Source organism: Salmo trutta, chromosome 19 (assembly GCF_901001165.1).
Source record: "Salmo trutta chromosome 19, fSalTru1.1, whole genome shotgun sequence".
In the NCBI taxonomy this organism is placed as follows: Eukaryota; Metazoa; Chordata; class Actinopteri; order Salmoniformes; family Salmonidae; genus Salmo; species Salmo trutta.
The window spans coordinates 36789671-36808464 of NC_042975.1; the positions used below are offsets into that span (position 1 = coordinate 36789671).

Sequence of the window (18794 nt, forward strand, 5' to 3'; positions counted from 1 at the left end):
GTATTTATGTATAGGCATTTAATCGTTATAGGACTTACAGGTTGATTGATTAGGATTTGAAGAATACATAGCCCAAATAATACAAATCCCTCATGTTACATTCATATAGAAAAGCACTCGCATGAAGACACAAAATAAGGTTCCCAATCATTACTGTGTTCTATTATAAAATTACAAATGAAATCATAAATGCTATATCATCATGCGTTTTCACATAAATCTCACAAATCAAAAAATTGTTGTGCTGTAGATTTAGGTCAGTTTAAAACTCTCTCTAATTACTGCTTAGTACAGTCTAATCACTTAAAATCACTGTAACTAGTCATTCAAATCTGTTCCGTTTTTATTTGCATATGAATTATGAGTATGAATAGTGTCAGGCAGGTTGTTCTAAATAAAGACTGGCCATGGCCAGAGCTAAGTGCGTCATGCACAGATTCAGCTCAAGGCAAGGTAAAACACTACAAATGCACCACCACATGACTCATAGTGGATTTCAAAGGGAGCATCAGTGTGCATAATATAGATGAGCCTTCTCTCTCTCTTTCTTTCTCTCTCCCTCCCTCCCTCCATCCCTCCCTCCTTTACTCCATTACTCGCAGCCCCTCCCTCCCGCTCAGTCCCTCCTTCCTTCTCTCCCAGTCTGTTCCTCTCACATGCTGCCTGTGCTGCTGTTATAAAAGACTGATGCTTCTGGCTCCTCTAATCTGCAGGCGTAGACGCCTGATAATCCAGACTCATCAAAGGTCGAGATTAGCAGAGAGCTGGGTGGGGAGGGATGGAAAACAGAGGCACAGATAGGAAGACAGGGAGGGAGGGAGGGAGAAGTGACAGCGCATGCATGACAGCGATGAGCTATGCTGCTCAGGGATTGGTCTACATAAATAGCCAACCAATCACAGATGAGGCAAACAACAAGACTAGGGGAGAGCTGGAGAAAGAGGGAAGTGCTATGAAAAAGGGAGGGAGAAGGTGAAATCACAGGACTACAGAGGAGAGGCAAAAATAACAAACACAGAGCAGGGATGAATACAGGAGAGAGTGCAGATCAGTGAGATCTCCAGAGAGAACAGGAAGAGAGAAGAGAGGACTGAAAGGAAGGAGATGGGCAGAGAGAGGGGGGTAAACAGCAAGCAGCAGCACAGAGAAATAAAATCAGCCAGACCAATAGCATCAGCCTGGGAAGCCATGCTCTGAAAGGCTTGGAGAAGCAGGGCTACGCAGGCAGCACACGGCACGGCACAGGCCTAGCCAACAGCCCACTGGCCCACAGGCCCACAGGCCCACAGCGGGGAGGAGAGGGAAAGAGGACACCCAGAACCACACTGTCAGCTGCTGTAGCCATGAGGACAACACGGAAGGGGAGTGTGGAGATGCCTGCATTTGTCCGGCAGCTGGTGAAGGAGACAGAGAAGAGGGTCAGCTCCTTCTTCAAGGTAGGGGGGCGTGGAGGGGCAGAGCACATGCAGGGGGAGGGGGAGGAGGTGATCCCCAGCCCCTACCTGGACCGTCCAGTCCTGGACAAGCTGACTGAGGAGGGCTGCTCCCGCTGGGGCCTGACCTACGCCCTGGGCAGCATGCAGGGCTGGAGGGCCAACATGGAAGACTATCACAACTGTGTTCCTCAGCTGGGTGCAGGGCTGGCAGACTGGAGCTTCTTTGCTGTGTTTGATGGGCATGCGGGCAACCAAGTGGCACAGTACGCCTCACAACACCTGCTGAATCAGGTCCTAGCTACAGGTGAAACAAACTTAGACAAAATGTTATCATCTGTATTTGACATACCTCTCATGTTACTTATCAGCCTGTTTCATCTCATAGTTTAAATAGATGCTTGATACAAAAGAGATGCATGAACAGATCTTCATATATTGAGTTGATGACTCATTCGAGAGCAGATATTTATATGTAACATTAAGCTCATCGGAGTAAAGCATGTGACTCCTCAGTGATGTATTGAATAGCCTATGTTAGAGAGGTTTATACCTGGTAATAAATATAAATGATCACTACATTTTAGGTTACTGGAGATTAGCAAGATAAAGTAGCAGTGTTATGCTTGTGTACTGTATGGCCTGTGTGTACTAACTGTACGGCCTGTGTATACTAACTGTACGGCCTGTGTGTACTAGCTGTACGGCCTGTGTGTACTAACTGTACGGCCTGTGTGTACTAACTGTACGGCCTGTGTGTACTAACTGTACAGCCTGTGTGTACTAACTGTAAGGCCTGTGTGTACTAACTGTACGGCCTGTGTGTACTAACTGTACGGCCTGTGTGTACTAACTGTACGGCCTGTGTGTACTAACTGTACGGGTGTGTCCTGTAGGAGGGATCGGGCCAGAGGACCACCCTGATCGGGTGAGAGGGAGCTTCACAGATGGCTTCCTACACACAGACAAACACCTGCTGACTGCAGCCCGCCGTGAGGGCTGGGAGCGGGGTGGCACCACCGTGACCTCCACTCTCATCTCACCACGATACTTCTACTTTGCCAACTGTGGAGACTCGCGTGCCATGCTGTGCCGGGCAGGCCAAGTGTGCTTCTCCACTGAGGACCACAAGCCCTACAGCCCTCTGGAGAGGGAGCGCATCGAGAGCGCCGGTGGCTCCGTGTCCCTGCAGCGTATTAACGGCTCCCTGGCTGTGTCCCGCGCCCTGGGGGACTTCAGCTACAAGGGGGCAGAGAACCGGCCGCCCACCCAGCAGATGGTGTCTCCGGAGCCAGAGGTGTGTGTGGTGGAGCGGTCGCCCGGGGATGAGTTCCTGGTGCTGGCCTGTGACGGGGTGTGGGACACGGTCTCCAACGAGGAGCTGTGTGCTTTCATCCGCAGCCGTCTGCGCGTCTGCACTGACCTCAGGGACGTTTGCTCCCAGGTCATTGACCTCTGCCTCTATAAGGTCAGTACCCAAGGTCACCTGTAGATCAGTACATGTGGACCACATCAGTGATCTGTTAAAATAGTCCCTTCATGTACATGTTGGTGCATAAGTGTATCAGTTCGCTGTCAACATGTGGATGCACTATCCTCAATGTACACAGGGCAAAATTTTCTGATCTGGTTAAACATGAGCCACACAGACTGAACATTAGTTAATAAAACGATTATTTTTGCAGAGGCTATGGCTTTATTTTCCATTACATAATAATAATCCCATGAAATAAGATTATCGAGGATATACCAGAACTCAAAGAGTACCTTCTGACCTTCGCAAGGCTTAGACAGACCACTGGGACATGAGAATGTATGACGCCACAATACCTTTACAAACACATACCCACTAGCACACACCTATTGAACACATACTCTGTGAGCTGAGCTGGGCTGGCTTTGACTACCATATCCTCACCTTAGTATGGCTTGGCGGTTATATAACAGTGTTCCAGTTTAGAGATTCTGCTCAACGACCTGAAAATGTCACAGTTTCTAATGCTCTCACACACTTCACCATCATAGTCGAAGGGCGAGTCAGTTCAGTTGTGCATGAAGGAGGAAGTAGGCTATTCATGTTCCTGAAGGGAGACAAAGTGCTTTAGCTTTGCTGTGTGGAGGGTCAGTCTTATACAAAGGATAAGGTTGCATACAGCATTTGTACATCAGACTCTGCTTTTATTAGCCCACCCAGGTCACATCAGGATCGGACGTGAGGGGGGGGGTTGTGCGTGGGGATTATTTAAAATAAAATACTCTTTGAAGAGGTAGGATTTCAAATGTTTTCGGAAGATGAGCAGGGATTCTGCTGTCCTAGCTTCAGGGGGAAGCTGGTTCTGGGCCAAGAGACCACAGGTGGCAGAGCGGAGTACTTGGGTTCAAATCAAATCAAATTTATTTATATAGCCCTTTTTACATCAGCTGATATCTCAAAGTGCTGTACAGAAACCCAGCCTAAAACCCTAAACAGCAAGCAATGCAGGTGTAGAAGCACGGTGGCTAGGAAAAACTCCCTAGAAAGGCCAGATCCTAGGAAGAAACCGAGAGAGGAACCAGGCTATGAGGGGTGGCCAGTCCTCTTCTGGCTGTGCTGGGTGGAGATTATAACAGCACATGGCCAAGATGTTCAAATATTCATAAATGACCAGCATGGTCAAATAATAATATTCACAGTTGTCGAGGGTGTAACAAGTCAGCACCTCAAGAGTAAATGTCAGTTGGCTTTTCATAGCCGATCATTGAGAGTCTCTACCGCTCTAGAGTAGAGAGTCTCTACCGCTCTCTAGAGACAGCAGGAGCAGTAGAGAGAGCGATAGAGTCTCTACCGCTCTCTCTACCGCTCCTGCTGTCTCTAGAGAGTTGAAAACAGCAGGTCTGGGACAGGTAGCACGTCCGGTGAACAGGTCAGGGTTCCATAGCCGCAGGCAGAACAGTTGAAACTGGAGCAGCAGCATGGCCAGGTGGACTGGGGACAGCAAGGAGTCATCATGTCAGGTAGTCCTGAGGCATGGTCCTAGGGCTCAGGTCCTCCGAGAGAGAGAAAGAGAGAAAGAGAGAAAGAGAGAATTAGAGAAAGCATACTTAAATTCACACAGGACACCGGATAAGACAGGAGAAATACTCCAGATATAACAGACTGACCCTAGCCCGCCGACACATAAACTACTGCAGCATAAATACTGGAGGCTGAGACAGGAGGGGTCAGGAGACACTGTGGCCCCATCCAACGACACCCCTGGACAGGGCCAAACAGGAAGGACATAACCCCACCCACTTTGTCAAAGCACAGCCCCCACACCACTAGAGGGATATCTTCAACCACCAACTTACCATCCTGAGACAAGGCCGAGTATAGCCCACAAAGATCTCCTCCACGGCACAACCCAAGGGGGGGCGCCAACCCAGACAGGAAGACCACGTCAGTGACTCAACCCACTCAAGTGACGCACCCCTCCTAGGGACGGCATGGAAGAATACCAATAAGCCAGTGACTCAGCCCATGTAATAGGGTTAGAGGCAGAGAATCCCAGTGGAGAGAGGGGAACCGGCCAGGCAGAGACAGCATGGGCGGTTCGTTGCTCCAGAGCCTTTCCGTTCACCTTCACACTCCTGGGCCAGACTACACTCAATCATAGGACCCACTGAAGAGATAAGTCTTCAGTAAAGACTTAAAGTTTGAGACCGAGTCTGCATCTCTCACATGGGTAGGCAGACTATTCCATAAAAATGGAGCTCTATAGGAGAAAGCCCTGCCTCCAGCTGTTTGCTTAGAAATTCTAGGGACAATTAGGAGGCCTGCGTCTTGTGACCGTAGCGTACGTGTAGGTATGTACGGCAGGACCAAATCGGAAAGATAGGTAGGAGCAAGCCCATGTAATGCTTTGTAGGTTATCAGTAAAATCTTGAAATCAGCCCTTGCCTTAACAGGAAGCCAGTGTCGGGAGGCTAACACTGGAGTGATATGATCACATTTTGGGGTTCTAGTCAGTATTCTAGCAGCCGTATTTAGCACTAACTGAAGTTTATTTAGTGCTTTATCTGGGTAGCATGGATTAACTTTTCTGCATCATTTGTGGACAGAAAGTTTCTGATTTTTGCAATGTTACGTAGATGGAAAAAAGCTGCCCTTGAAACAGTCTTGATATGTTCTTCAAAAGAGAGATCAGGGTCCAGAGTAACGCCGAGGTCCTTCACAGTTTTATTTGAGACGACTGTACAACCATCAAGATTAACTGTCAGATTTAACAGAAGATGTCTTTGTTTCTTGGAATCTAGAACAAGCATCTCTGTTTTGTGTGTTTAAAAGTAGAACATTTGCAGCCATCCACTTCCTTATGTCTGAAACACAGGCTTCTAGCGAGGGCAATTTTGGAGCTTCACCATGTTTCATTGAAATGTACAGCTGTGTGTCATCCGCATAGCAGTGAAATTTAACATTATGTTTTTGAATGACATCCCCAAGAGGTAAAATATACAGTGAAAACAATAGTGGTCCTAAAACGGAACCTTGAGGAACACCAAAATTTACAGTTGATTTGTCAGAGGACAAACCATTCACAGAGACAAACTGATATCTTTCTGACAGATAAGATCTAAACCAGGCCAGAACTTGTCCGTGTAGACCAATTTGGGTTTCCAATCTCTCCAAAAGAATGTGGTGATCGATGGTATCAAAAGCAGCACTAAGATCTAGGAGCACGAGGACAGATGCAGAGCCTCAGTCTGACATCATTAAAAGGTCATTTACCACCTTCACAAGTGCAGTCTCAGTGCTATGATGGGGTCTAAAACCAGACTGAAGCGTTTCGTATACATTGTTTGTCTTCAGGAAGGCAGTGAGTTGCTGCGCAACTGCTTTTTCTAACATTTTTGAGAGGAATGGAAGATTCAATATAGGCCGATAGTTTTTTATATTTTCTAGGTCAAGGTTTGGCTTTTTCAAGAGAGGCTTTATTCCTGCCACTTTTAGTGAGTTTGGTACACATCCGGTGGATAGAGAACCGTTTATTATGTTCAACATAGGAGGGCCAAGCACAGGAAGCAGCTCTTTCAGTAGTTTAGTTGGAATAGGGTCCAGTATGCAGCTTGAAGGTTTAGAGGCCATGATTATTTTCATCATTGTGTCAAGAGATATAGTACTAAAACACTTAAGTGTCTCCCTTGATCCTAGGTCCTGGCAGAGTTGTGTAGACTCAGGACAAGGGAGCTTTGGAGGAATACGCAGATTTAAAGAGGAGTCCGTAATTTGCTTTCTAATGATCATGATCTTTTCCTCAAAGAAGTTAATGAATTTATTACTGCTGAAGTGAAAGCCATCCTCTCTTGGGGAATGCTGATTTTTAGTTAGCTTTGCAACAGTATCAAAAATAAATGTAGGATTGTTCTTATTTTCCTCAATTAAGTTGGAAAAATAGGATGATCGAGCAGCAGTGAGGGCTCTTCGATACTGCACGGTACTGTCTTTCCAAGCTAATCGGAAGACTTCCAGTTTGGTGTGGCGCCATTTCCGTTCCAATTTTCTGGAAGCTTGCTTCAGAGCTCGTGTATTTTCTGTATACCAGGGAGCTAGTTTCTTAAGACAAATGTTTTTAGTTTTTAGGGGTGCTGCATCTAGGGTATTGCGCAAAGTTAAATTGAGTTCCTCAGTTAGGTGGTTAACTGATTTTTGTCCTCTGATGTCCTTGGGTAGGCAGAGGGAGTCTGGAAGGGCATCAAGGAATCTTTGGGTTGTCTGAGAATTTATAGCACGACTTTTGATGCTCCTTGGTTGGGGTCTGAGCAGATTATTTGTTGCGATTGCAAACGTAATAAAATGGTGGTCCGATAGTCCAGGATTATGAGGATAAACATTAAGATCCACAACATTTATTCCACGGGACAAAACTAGGTCCAGAGTATGACTGTGGCAGTGAGTAGGTCCAGAGAGATGTTGGACAAAACCCACTGAGTCGATGATGGCTCCGAAAGCCTTTTGGAGTGGGTCTGTGGACTTTTCCATGTGAATATTAAAGTCACCAAAAATGTGAATATTATCTGCTGTGACTACAATGTCCGATAGGAATTCAGGGAACTCAGTGAGGAACGCTGTATATGGCCCAGGAGGCCTGTAAACAGTAGCTATAAAAAGTGATTGAGTAGGCTGCATAGATTTCATGACTAGAAGCTCAAAAGACGAAAACGTTGTTGTTTTTTTTGTTAATTGAAATTTGCTATCGTAAATGTTAGCAACACCTCCGCCTTTGCGGGAATCACGGGGGATATGGTCACTAGTGTAACCAGGAGGTGAGGCCTCATTTAACACAGTAAATTCATCAGGCTTAATCCATGTTTCAGTCAGGCCAATCACATCAAGATTATGATCAGTGATTAGTTCATTGACTATAACTGCCTTTGAAGTGAGGGATCGAACATTAAGTAGCCCTATTTTGAGATGTGAGGTATCACGATCTCTTTCAATAATGGCAGGAATGGAGGAGGTCTTTATTCTAGTGAGATTGCTAAGGCGAACACCTCCATGTTTAGTTTTGCCCAACCTAGGTCGATGCACAGACACGGTATCAATGGGGATAGCTGGGTTGGGGTGTAGGGTTTGAGCATAGCCTGAAGGTAGGGAGGGGCAGTTCCTCTTGCTGCTTCATAGGTAAGAACCATGGTCTTGTAGTGGATGCGAGTTTCAACTGGAAGCCAGTGGAGTGTGTGGAGGAGCGTGGTGACATGGGGGAATTTGGGAAGTTTGAACACCAGGTGGGCTGCAGCATTCTGGATAAGTTGCAGGGGTTTGATGGCACAAGCGGGGAGCCCATCCAACAGCGAGTTGCAGTAATACAGACGGAAGAGGACAAGTGCCTGAATTAGGACCTGCTCGGCTTCCTGTGTGAGATAGGGTCGTACTTTACGGATGTTGTAGAGCAGGAACCTGCAAGAGCGAGTCACTGCTTTGATGTTTACAGAGAACGACAGGGTGTTGTCCAGGGTCACGCCAAGGTTCTTTGCACTCTGGGAGGGGGACACTCGAGTTGTCAACCTTGATGGAGAGGTCTTGGAGTGGGCAGGCTTTCCCCAGGAGGAAGAGCAGTGTCATCTTGTCCAGGTTGAGCTTGAGGTGGTGGGCTGACATCCAAGCTGAGCCACACTATATATACAAAATTATGTGGACACCCCTTCAAATTAGTAGATTCCGCTATTTCAGCCACAACCGTTGCTGACAGGTGTATAAAATCGAGCACACAGCCATGCAACCCCCACAGACAAACATTGGTAGTAGAATGGCCTTACTGAAGAGCTCAGTGATTTTCAACGTGGCACCGTCATAGGATTCCACCTTTCCAACAAGTCAGTTTGTCAAATTGCTGCCCTGCTAGAGCTGCCCCGGTCAACTGTAAGTGCTGTTATTGTGAAGTGGAAACATCTAGTAGCAACAACGGCTCAGCCGCATAGTGGTGGCTCAAAGAATGGGACCGCCAAGTGCTGAAGCGTGTAAAGATCGTCTGTTCTCAGTTGCAACACTCACTACCGAGTTCCAAACTGCCTCTGGAAGCAACGTCAGCACAATAACTGTTCGTCAGGAGCTTCATGAAATGGGTTTCCATGGCCAAGCAGCCCCCCACAAGACTAAGATCACCATGCGCAATGTCAAGCATCAGCTGGAGTGGTGTAAAGCTCGCTGCCTTTGGACTCTGGAGCAGTGGAAAATCGTTCTCTGGAGTGATAAATCACAATTCACCATCTAGCAGTCCGACGGACGAACCTGGGTTTGGCGGATGCCAAGAGAACGCTACCTTCCCTAATGCATAGTGCCAATTGTAAAGTTGGTGTAGGAGGAATAATGGTCTGGGGCTGTTTTTCATGGTTCGGGCTAGGCACCTCAGTTCAAGTGAAGGGAAATTTTAACGCTCCAGCATACAATCACATTCTAGACTATTCTGTTTTTCCAACTTTGTGGCAACAGTTTAAGGAAGGCCCTTTCCTGTTTCAGCATGACAATGCCCCTGTGCACAAAGCGAGGTCCATACAGAAATGGTTTGTCAAGGTCGATGTGGAAGAACTTGACTGGCCTGCAAAGAGCCTTGACCTCAACCCCATCGAACACCTTTAGGATGAATTGGAACGCCAACTGCAAACCAGGCCTAATCGCTCAACATCAGTGCCGACCTCACTAATGCTCTTGTGGCTGAATGGAAGCTGGTCCCCACAGTAATGTTCCAACATTTAGTGGAAAGCCTTACCAGAAGAGTGGAGGCAGCAACTCCATATTAATGCACATGATTTTGGAATGAGATGTTCGACGAGCAGGTGTCCACATACTTTTGGTCATGTAGTGTATCTGCCAGGCACACAGAGATGCGTGTCGCCACCTGGGTGTCATCCGCATAGCAGTAATAGGAGAGACCATGCGAGGATATGACAGAACCAAGTGACTTGGTGTATAGAGAGAAGAAGAGAGGGCCTAGAACTGAGCCCTGAGGGACACCTGTATTAAATGTATGTGGTGCAGACACTGATCCGCTCCACGTCACCTGGTAGGAGTGGCCTGCCAGGTAGGATGCAATCCAAGAGTGTGCAGAGCCTGAGACACCCAGCCCTGAGAGGGTGGAGAGGAGAATCTGATGGTTCACATTGTTGAAGGCAGTGGATAGATCTAGGAGGATGAGAACATTTATATTTTACATTTTAGTTATTTAGCAGACGCTCTTATCCAGAGCGACTTACAGTAGTGAATACATACATTTCATTTTCATTTCATGCATTTAAAAAAAAAGAATATGTATTTTTTTTTGTACTGGCCCCACGTGGGAATCGAACCCACAACCCTGGCGTTGCAAACACCATGCTCTACCAACTGAGCCACAGGGAACAAAGGAGAGAGTGTCAGCTTCGGCAGTGCGGAGAGCCTACGTGACACAGAGAAGAGCAGTCTCGGTTGAGTGACCCGTCTTGAAGACTGACTGGTTAGGGTCAAGAAGATTGTTCTGAGAGAGATAGAGAGAGCGTTGGTCAGAGACAGCATGCTCAAGAGTTTTGGAAATAAAAGAAAGGTATACCGTTCTGTAATTTTTGGCGTCAGAGGGGTCAAGTGTTGGTTTCTTGAGGGGAACGACTCATAAAGTCAGGGGGGACACAGCCAGTGGTCAGGGATGAGTTTATGAAGAATGGGATGAGAGATGGTCTGGAGAAGGGGATGGACTAAAGAGGGCAGGTTGTCATGCGTCCGGACCACACTAATCACAGGATTTGATCTGAAGAGAGAGGTAGAAAGAGGTCAAGGTGTAGGGTAGTTCTGTGTGAGTGGGACCAGTGGACTCAAAAGGCTGAGGGAATGAGGAGGAGATGTCGTCAACCTTCTTTTCAAAGTGTTTGACAAAGTAATCCTCAGAGCGAGAGGAGGAGGGGAGGATTGATCTTTTACTGCAATGGGCTCAATCAGGGTCACAAAGAGTGTATCTTGGTCGTCTTTAACACATTTACCTTGAAACAGAAGTATACACCTTACACATCTGGTTATTGGCTTTAAAAAAAAGAAAACACCTGTACCGTGTCAAATAGAGTTGAAATGTAATGCATTCCAATATTACACTTATTATACTGTACATCACAGAATATAACACCTGTTTGACATAGAAACACCTGACTTTCTGCAGGTTTTTGAAATAATCATTATTAATGAGGCCAAATAGGGTAGTTTTGGTCATTGACTGCAGGAAAGGGCTACGGAGGGAGGAGAAGCTCAAAAAGAGCCAGAAGCTTGAAATTTACAGTGATGGAAGGTAGGTGAACAGCCTCTAGTAAGATGAGGTCAAGCATATTGCCTGCCTTGTGAGTGGGAGGTCAAAAGAGGCAAGGAGGGGAAGGAGGGGAAGAAAGAGTTCAAAACGCTGCCAGAGACAGACCAGGAATTCCACATTGTTTTGCACACAGGGTTCACTAAATTAGAAGGGTTGCAGCCAAGGGGTGGGGAGCATCTGTAAAGCCTACAGGAGAGGAGCGAACAGGTATAGAAAACACACACATAGTTGGCAAAGCTACAAAAGAGTAAAATGAGATCATCTGAAAATAACAAAATCAAATGGAATTTTATTGGTCACGTGCACGTTTAGCAGGCTGTTATTGAGAGTGTAGCGAAATGCTTGTGTTTCTAGCTCCAACAGTGCAGTAATATCTAAAATTCACAACAATACACACAATACACACAACCTAAAAGTAAAATAATGGAATTAAGGAATATATAATTATTAGGATGAGCAATGTCAGAGTGGCATAGACTAAATACAGTAGAATAGAATACATTATATACAGTACCAGTCAAAAGTTTGGACACACCTACTCAATCAAGGGTTTTTCTTTACTTTACTATTTTCTATGTTGTAGAATAATAGTGAAGACAAAAACTATAACATAACAGAAAATATATTTTATATTAGAGATTCTTCAAAGTAGCCACCCTTTGCCTTGATGACAGCTTTGCATACTCTTGGGATTCTCTCAACCAGCTTCACGAGGAATTATTTTCCACCAGTCTTGAAGGAGTCCCCACAAATGCTGAGCACTTGTTGGCTGCTTTTCCTTCACTCTGTGGTCCAACTCATCCCAAACCCCCTCAATTGGGTTGAGGCCGGGTGACTTTGGAGGCCAGGTCATCTGATGCAGCACTCCATCACCCTCCTTCCTTGTCAAATAGCCCTTACACAGCCTGGAGGTGTGTTTTGGGTCATTGTCCTGTTGAAAAACAAATGATTGTCCCACTAAGCGCCAACCAGATGGGATTGCGTATTTCTGCAGAATGCTGTGGTGGCCATGCTGGTTAAGTGTGCTTTGAATTCTAAATAAATCACGGACAGTGTCACCAGCAAAGCACCATCACACCTCATCCTCTGTGCTACACTCTGCGTCTCACAAAGATGTAACCAAAAATCTCAAATTTGGACTCATCAGACCAAAGAACAGATTTCCACCGGTCTAATGTCCATTGCTCATGTTTCTTGGCCCAAGCAAGGCCTGATTCACACAGTCTCCTCTGAACAGTTGATGTGTCTGTTACTTGAACTCAAAGCATTTATTTGGGCTGCAATTTCTGAGGCTGGTAACTCTAATGAACTTATCCTCTGCAGCAGAGGTAACTCTGGGTCTTCCTTTCCTGTGGTTGTCCTCATGAGAGACAGTTTCATCATAGTGCTTGATGGTTTTTGCAACTGCACTTGAAGAAACTTTCAAAGTTCTTGAAATTTTCCAGATTGACTGACCTTCATGTCTTAAGGTAATGACTGACTGTTGTTTCTCTTTGCTTATTTGATCTGTTCTTGCCATAATATGGACTTGGTCTTTTACCAAATAGGGCTATTCTGTCACAATACAACTGATTGGCTCAAATGCATTAAGAAGGAAAGAATTTCCATAAATTAACTTTTAACAAGGCACACATGTTAATTGGCTTCTCAAATGACTGCCTCGCCTGGTTCACCAACTACTTCTCAGATAGAGTTCAGTGTGTCAAATCGGAGGGCCTGTTGTCCAGGCCTATGGCAGTCTCTTGGGTGTGCCACAGGGTTCAATTCTGAGGTGACTCTTTTCTATGCATATATCAATGATGTCGCTCTTGCTGCTGGTGATTCTCTGATCCACCTCTACGCAGACGACACCATTCTGTATACATCTGGCCCTTCTTTGGACACTGTACTAACAAACCTCCAAACAAGCTTCAACGCCATACAACACTCTTTCCGTGGCCTCCAACTGCTCTTAAATGCAAGTAAAACTAAATGCATGCTCTTCAACCGATTGCTGCCCGCACCCGCCCGCCCGACTAGCATCACTACTCTGGACGGTTCTGACTTAGAATATGTGGACAACTACAAATACCTAGGTGTCTGGTTAGACTGCAAACTCTCCTTCCAGACTCACATTAAGCATCTCCAATACAAAATTTAATCTAGAATCGGCTTCCTATATCGCAAGAAAGCCTCCACTCATGCTGCCAAACATCCTCGTAAAACTGACTATCCTACCGATCCATGACTTCGCCGATGTCATTTACAAAATAGCCTCCAACACTCTACTCAGCAAACTAGATGTAGTTTATCACAGTGCCATCCGTTTTACATTCACATTTACATTTTAGTCATTTAGCAGACGCTCTTATTCAGAGCGACTTACAGTAGTGAATGCATACATTTCATTAAAAAAAATTATTCTCCGTACTGGTCCCCCGTTTTGTCACCAAAGCCCCATATACCACTGCAACCTGTGTCCTCTCATTGGCTGGCCTCACTACATATTCATTGCCAAACCCACTGGCTCCAGGTCATCTATAACTCTTTTCTAGGTAAAGCCACGCCTTATCTCAGCTCACTGGTCACCATAGCAACACCCACCCGTAGCACGCACTCCAGCAGGTATATTTCACTGGTCATCCCCAAAACCAACACTTCCTTTGGCCGCCTTTCCTTCCAGTTCTCTGCTGCCAATGACTGGAACGAACAGCAAAAATCACTGAAGCTGGAGTCTTATATCTCCCTCTCTAACTTTAAGCATCAGCTGTCAGAGCAGCTTACCGATCATTGCACCTGTACACAGCCAATCTGTAAATAGCACACCCGACCTCCTCATCCCCATATTATTACTTACCCTCTTGCTCTTTTGCACCCCAGAATCTCTACTTGCACATCATCATCTGCACATCTATTACTCCAGTGTTAATGCGAAATTGTAATTATTTCGCCACTATGGCCTATTTATTGCCTTACCGCCCTAATCTTACTACATTTGCACACACTGTATATAGATTTTTTTCTATTGTGTTATTTACTATACGTTTGTTTATCCCATGTGTAACTCTGTGTTGTTTTTGTCGCACTGCTATGTTTTATCTATCCAGGTCGCAGTTGTAAATGACAACTTGTTCTCAACTGGCCTACCTGGTTAAATAAAGGTGAAATAAAAAATAAAAAAATTGAAATGCATTCCAGGTGACTACCTCATGAAGCTGGTTGAGAGAACGCCAAGATTGTGCAAAGCTGTCATCAATTCAAAGGGTGGCTACTCTGAAGAATCTCAAATATAAAATATATTTTGATTTGTTTAACACTTTTTTGGTTACTACATGATTCCATGTTATTTCATAGTTTTAATGTCTTCACTATTAGTCTACAATGTAGAAAATAGTAAAAATAAAGAAAAACACTTGAATGAGTAGGTGTGTCCAAACATTTGACTGGTACTGTACAGTAAAGCAAAAATATGTAAACATTATTAAAGTGGCCAGTGATTTCAAGTCTATGTATATGTGGCAGCAGCCTCTCTATGTTAGTGATGACTATTTAACAGTCTGATGTCATTGAGATAGAAGCTGTTTTTCAGAAGAGAAGTGGTCATAGTTGGAGGTAAGATACTCAAGTAAGAGGGTGGTGTGGAGCTTTGCTCTCTTTCCTTCCTCAAATAACTCAGCAAAACAACTCTACAGCACCTTCTTTGTTTCAGCGACGGTCTTAGATTTGCAACGAGACCGCCACTGAGAAAACATGGGAGACTGAAGCACTAGCAATAATTGCCTTGCAGAGGTGAAGAGCACACCTCCATGATACCAATTGCTGATTTCCTATGAGAGGAGAAACCACTCCCCCTCCAATACAGCCACTGATTACGAAGACAACAACAGTCGCAAATTGCCCTGCCCATTAATCCTGGTTGAGGTGTCAACAATCATCTGCAAATGAATAGCAGTCAGCAGTTCATGCACCACGTACGCTACAGGGAAGACAGGCAGTACTCTATCATTTGAGAGTGGGGTAACTTCTAGAACAAAGGGGGCCTAATCTTGTAAGGATCAGACAAACACAGAAGAGAAGTGGTCGTAGTTGGAGGTCAAAGGTCACTACTTAGCGGCTGTTGTAATCCTGCTAGTAGCCTTCTAGTAAGACTTGTTTGGCACTCACCTGATTTGGCACTTGACCAACAACAATATCTACAGCTCAATACATTTTCACCATTAACATAATGGAGGGAAAGATTATCCTATCTCGCACACTGTTCAGAGGACAGCGTACATCACTAAAATGTGCTAACAGTCAACCCTCTTTACAAACGTGAGATGTACTTATGTCAGGTCTGTACTGTATCCTACCATGAGGTTATCTCTGTGTACTGTGACTGTACTAACCCTGGTTGGCTTGTTCTCCTCTGCAGGGCAGTCTGGACAACATCAGCATAATCTTGGTCTGCTTCCCTGGCGCCCCCCAGCTCTCAGCAGAGGCACTACACCAGGAGGCAGCGCTTGAAGACCTGCTGAAGTCTAAAGTGGCAGGTGCAGTATTGTGGGGGTCGTTGTGGGGATAATTATATTCACTCACTTCAGTTTATCCAATTTAACCCCAAATCAGTTTACAACAAGATTTACATTACTATAGTTGGGCCAGTCCACAAATTAGGCGCCTTTTGAGTACCTAAAAACACCAACACTCTGTCATAAAGAGCACGTTAAACTTAATAAAAAACACGTTTTCCCATCTCAAGAGGTTAAATAAAAGAAATACTATAGTAAGTGCCTATTAACTGCAAACTCTTAAATCAGCGTGTACTGTCGTGTACAACAAGGAGGGGCGATTGAATGCAAGTTTCACCCCAAAACAGTTCTGTAAAAAAATGTCTAGCCTGTCTGTTCATAGCTAACAGGGTTGTGGCGTGGTGTGATCGACCCGCTCAGTTTTCCACCACAAAACATCAGAAAATGGCCAAAAAGAGTAGAACCAGCTCACCTGCTTTTACACTGTGATTTGACTATTAGATGTTCAATACTTCTTTTGAAAAATATATTAAAACGAGAGTTCAGTTCAAGTAACAGTGTTGACAAAATGCAACAAAATAACTAGGGCTTTGCAGTGATGGTGAGAACTTGGAGAAATATCGGGGTTAAAGGGGTTATAATAGTCACAGAGGATGCTTAAAAGGACATGTAAAAATGCTGCATTTTTGGCAGTTTATCAAGTCTTTATTAATATAAAAAATCTGATTTATTGAATTGTCCATGTGGTCTATATTAAAGGCAACTTCATTTAATATAACAATTTCTACTTCAAATATCAAAGGAATGCAAAAGGCACTCATTTTGTGGAGTGAAGCAGTTCATTGACACAGAGAGGGAAGGTGCACTATTGTCAAGTACGCTACATGTATCATTTCAATCATTGTTTTTCTTGTAACTGCTCCCCTCTTCCCTTTTGATAGAGATTTATGAGGAGCTGAGTTCCCAGGGGGAGGATCCTGACCTGCTGTCTGTCCTCACTGTGCTGGCAAACACTGATGTCCCAGGTTTACCACCTGGAGGTGGTCTGCAGAGCAAGTTAGTGAATCTGAGTGTATTGTGCCAAAAGTTAATTACAGCGCAATAGGTACTAAATAACAAAGTGCAATAAGGATCCTCTGAGTAGAGAGACACTGCTTGTCCTCAAGCCTGTTTCCTGTGTGTTGCAGAAGGAACTGTATCATCTCCGCCTATTACGAAAAGAAAGAGGCACACAATCCTACTACACCTAATGTAAGTGTTTGTATATATATCAAACTATCTCAGTTACTATACCAATACTACGTCATCTCTGAGCGGGTCAGTATTTATGCACAATCACTTAACAGCAGTCCATATCTTTCTCCAGGGGCTTGGTGTTTCACAGTGTTAGTTCACAGTGTTAACAGCAGTCCATATCTTTCTCCAGGGGCTTGGTGTTTCTGAGAAGCTCGTCTAGGCTCTGTCGTCTGGGAAACGTCTCAGGAAGACAACCAATGACAAAATAAAAACTGTTTTCATTGTGTGGCAATTCAATCAATCACAAAAGGGAAACTGAGGAAGGAATTTTGTCTCATCCCTCCTGCCAAGCAACATCCTGATGTGACAAGTAAAATGCAATTTGTGAACTATAGATTTTATATTTCTACAATATAGGGAACATTTTATTTTATAGGACCTGACATTTTTAAACTCAGAGATTCTGGCTCAGCAATATGATTCAGTAGTTGACAACCCATCTAACATATATTTATCCCACATGGATATCAATGTCAAATTCTAACTGTTATATTCTTTAAAAATTGAATTCAATGAGGTAAAATTAGCACCAGTGTTCTTTGCACAACTTCTATAGTTATGCATTTCAGGTTGATGTTTAGTGTTGAGTCATCACACCTCTCTCTCTCTGTCCTGTGTTTGGTCTGGTTGGCATGACCTGTACTGTGCTGCCTTACCGACCTTGATGACAGTAGATTTAATAACATGTTACAGTGATATGACCAAGACAAACCCAAGAAAGGTCAGTAGATTGATGAACATGTTAATGTATTATCATATGGGATTTAAATGAGTATGTACTTTACTTACATACTGTGTAGTGTGTATAGACACTACATGTTAAAAGTCATGACTGTTTTTAGCCTAAATAAAGATGATTTGACTGAATAAGAACTTGCAGAGAATTTACTGGAGAGCACCACAGCATCCACTTACATCTCCATCAAGTGGCTTTCAACTACGTATTTATAATGACAAATATTTTGATAGTTAACGTGGTTAACTAATATGCCAGATCATTAAAGGTTTTACTGTGTTTTCAATTATTACTGGCGGATGGTAAATCACAGACAACGAAGAGACTTAATTTCATTTATGTCCACCAGGAGGAGTTGTCTCTAAATAAAAAAGTGTTCAGCCTTTTATTTTTTTACTTTCCTGTTTAAAAGTGTGCTATGAAACACCTTTGGTGAGGATAATATGGTACATGGTGTTCGTGTTGTAAAGAGATAAGTATGGATGATCAAGGTGACGCTTGAGGGAAATATCTGCATAGGTGTGAGGGGCCCTGATCAGTTAGGTACTGTTAAAATGAACACAGAAAATTGGCAATCCATAAAAATTGGATGAGATAGTCACACTCTCACACCGTTTATTGACATAAATACCTTTCCAAACGCTATATTTGATTAAATGTGCTTTATTTCAATATCCTATTTGTCAGAGTTATCTTGATGATTGCATTGCATTTTAATGTGACCTCCATCTCAGCCATCAGAAGATGAAGAGGTTTTATCTTCCTTTTACAGCTCCCATACTGTGTGTCTGAGGGCTTTCTATCTAATTAACGCAACACAATTGAACTGTGATACATATTCAACAGGTTCTCTAGCAGAGCCCTAGACATTAGGTGACTGAGGATACAAATACAGAATATGGGTAAATTTCTATGTTCACTGATGCCACCCCACGCAAATCCATTGTGTTGTGGAGGAGCTCAGGACACATCTGAAAGGCTCTCATAAATCACTGGGTCTCCTCCAGACCCCCTCCACATCTCCATATTCCACACAAAGCCTGATTGCGTTCAGCAT

General features: G+C 44.2%; 1 protein-coding gene across 1 annotated transcript; it reads left to right on the forward strand.

The window, feature by feature from the left end:
• Positions 1-925: 925 nt before the first annotated feature.
• ppm1nb (protein phosphatase, Mg2+/Mn2+ dependent, 1Nb (putative)) lies at positions 926-17874 on the forward strand. The gene is made up of 6 exons (XM_029700777.1): positions 926-1740; positions 2330-2901; positions 15609-15726; positions 16647-16761; positions 16893-16956; positions 17132-17874. The coding sequence occupies exons 1-6, from the start codon at positions 1344-1346 to the stop codon at positions 17159-17161; spliced, it is 1296 nt and encodes a 431-aa protein (XP_029556637.1). The 5' UTR covers positions 926-1343; the 3' UTR covers positions 17162-17874.
• The last annotated feature ends 920 nt before the right edge of the window (positions 17875-18794 follow it).

What these genes read in the sequence shown, in the direction of transcription:
- ppm1nb (XM_029700777.1), top strand. Translation starts at nt 1,344, where the DNA reads ATGAGGACAACACGGAAGGGGAGTGTGGAGATGCCTGCATTTGTCCGG. An exon ending in GAATCAGGTCCTAGCTACAG is followed by an intron (nt 1,741 to 2,329) that starts GTGAAACAAACT and finishes TGTGTCCTGTAG; the next exon opens with GAGGGATCGGGCCAGAGGAC. An exon ending in GGAGGTGGTCTGCAGAGCAA is followed by an intron (nt 16,762 to 16,892) that starts GTTAGTGAATCT and finishes TGTGTGTTGCAG; the next exon opens with AAGGAACTGTATCATCTCCG.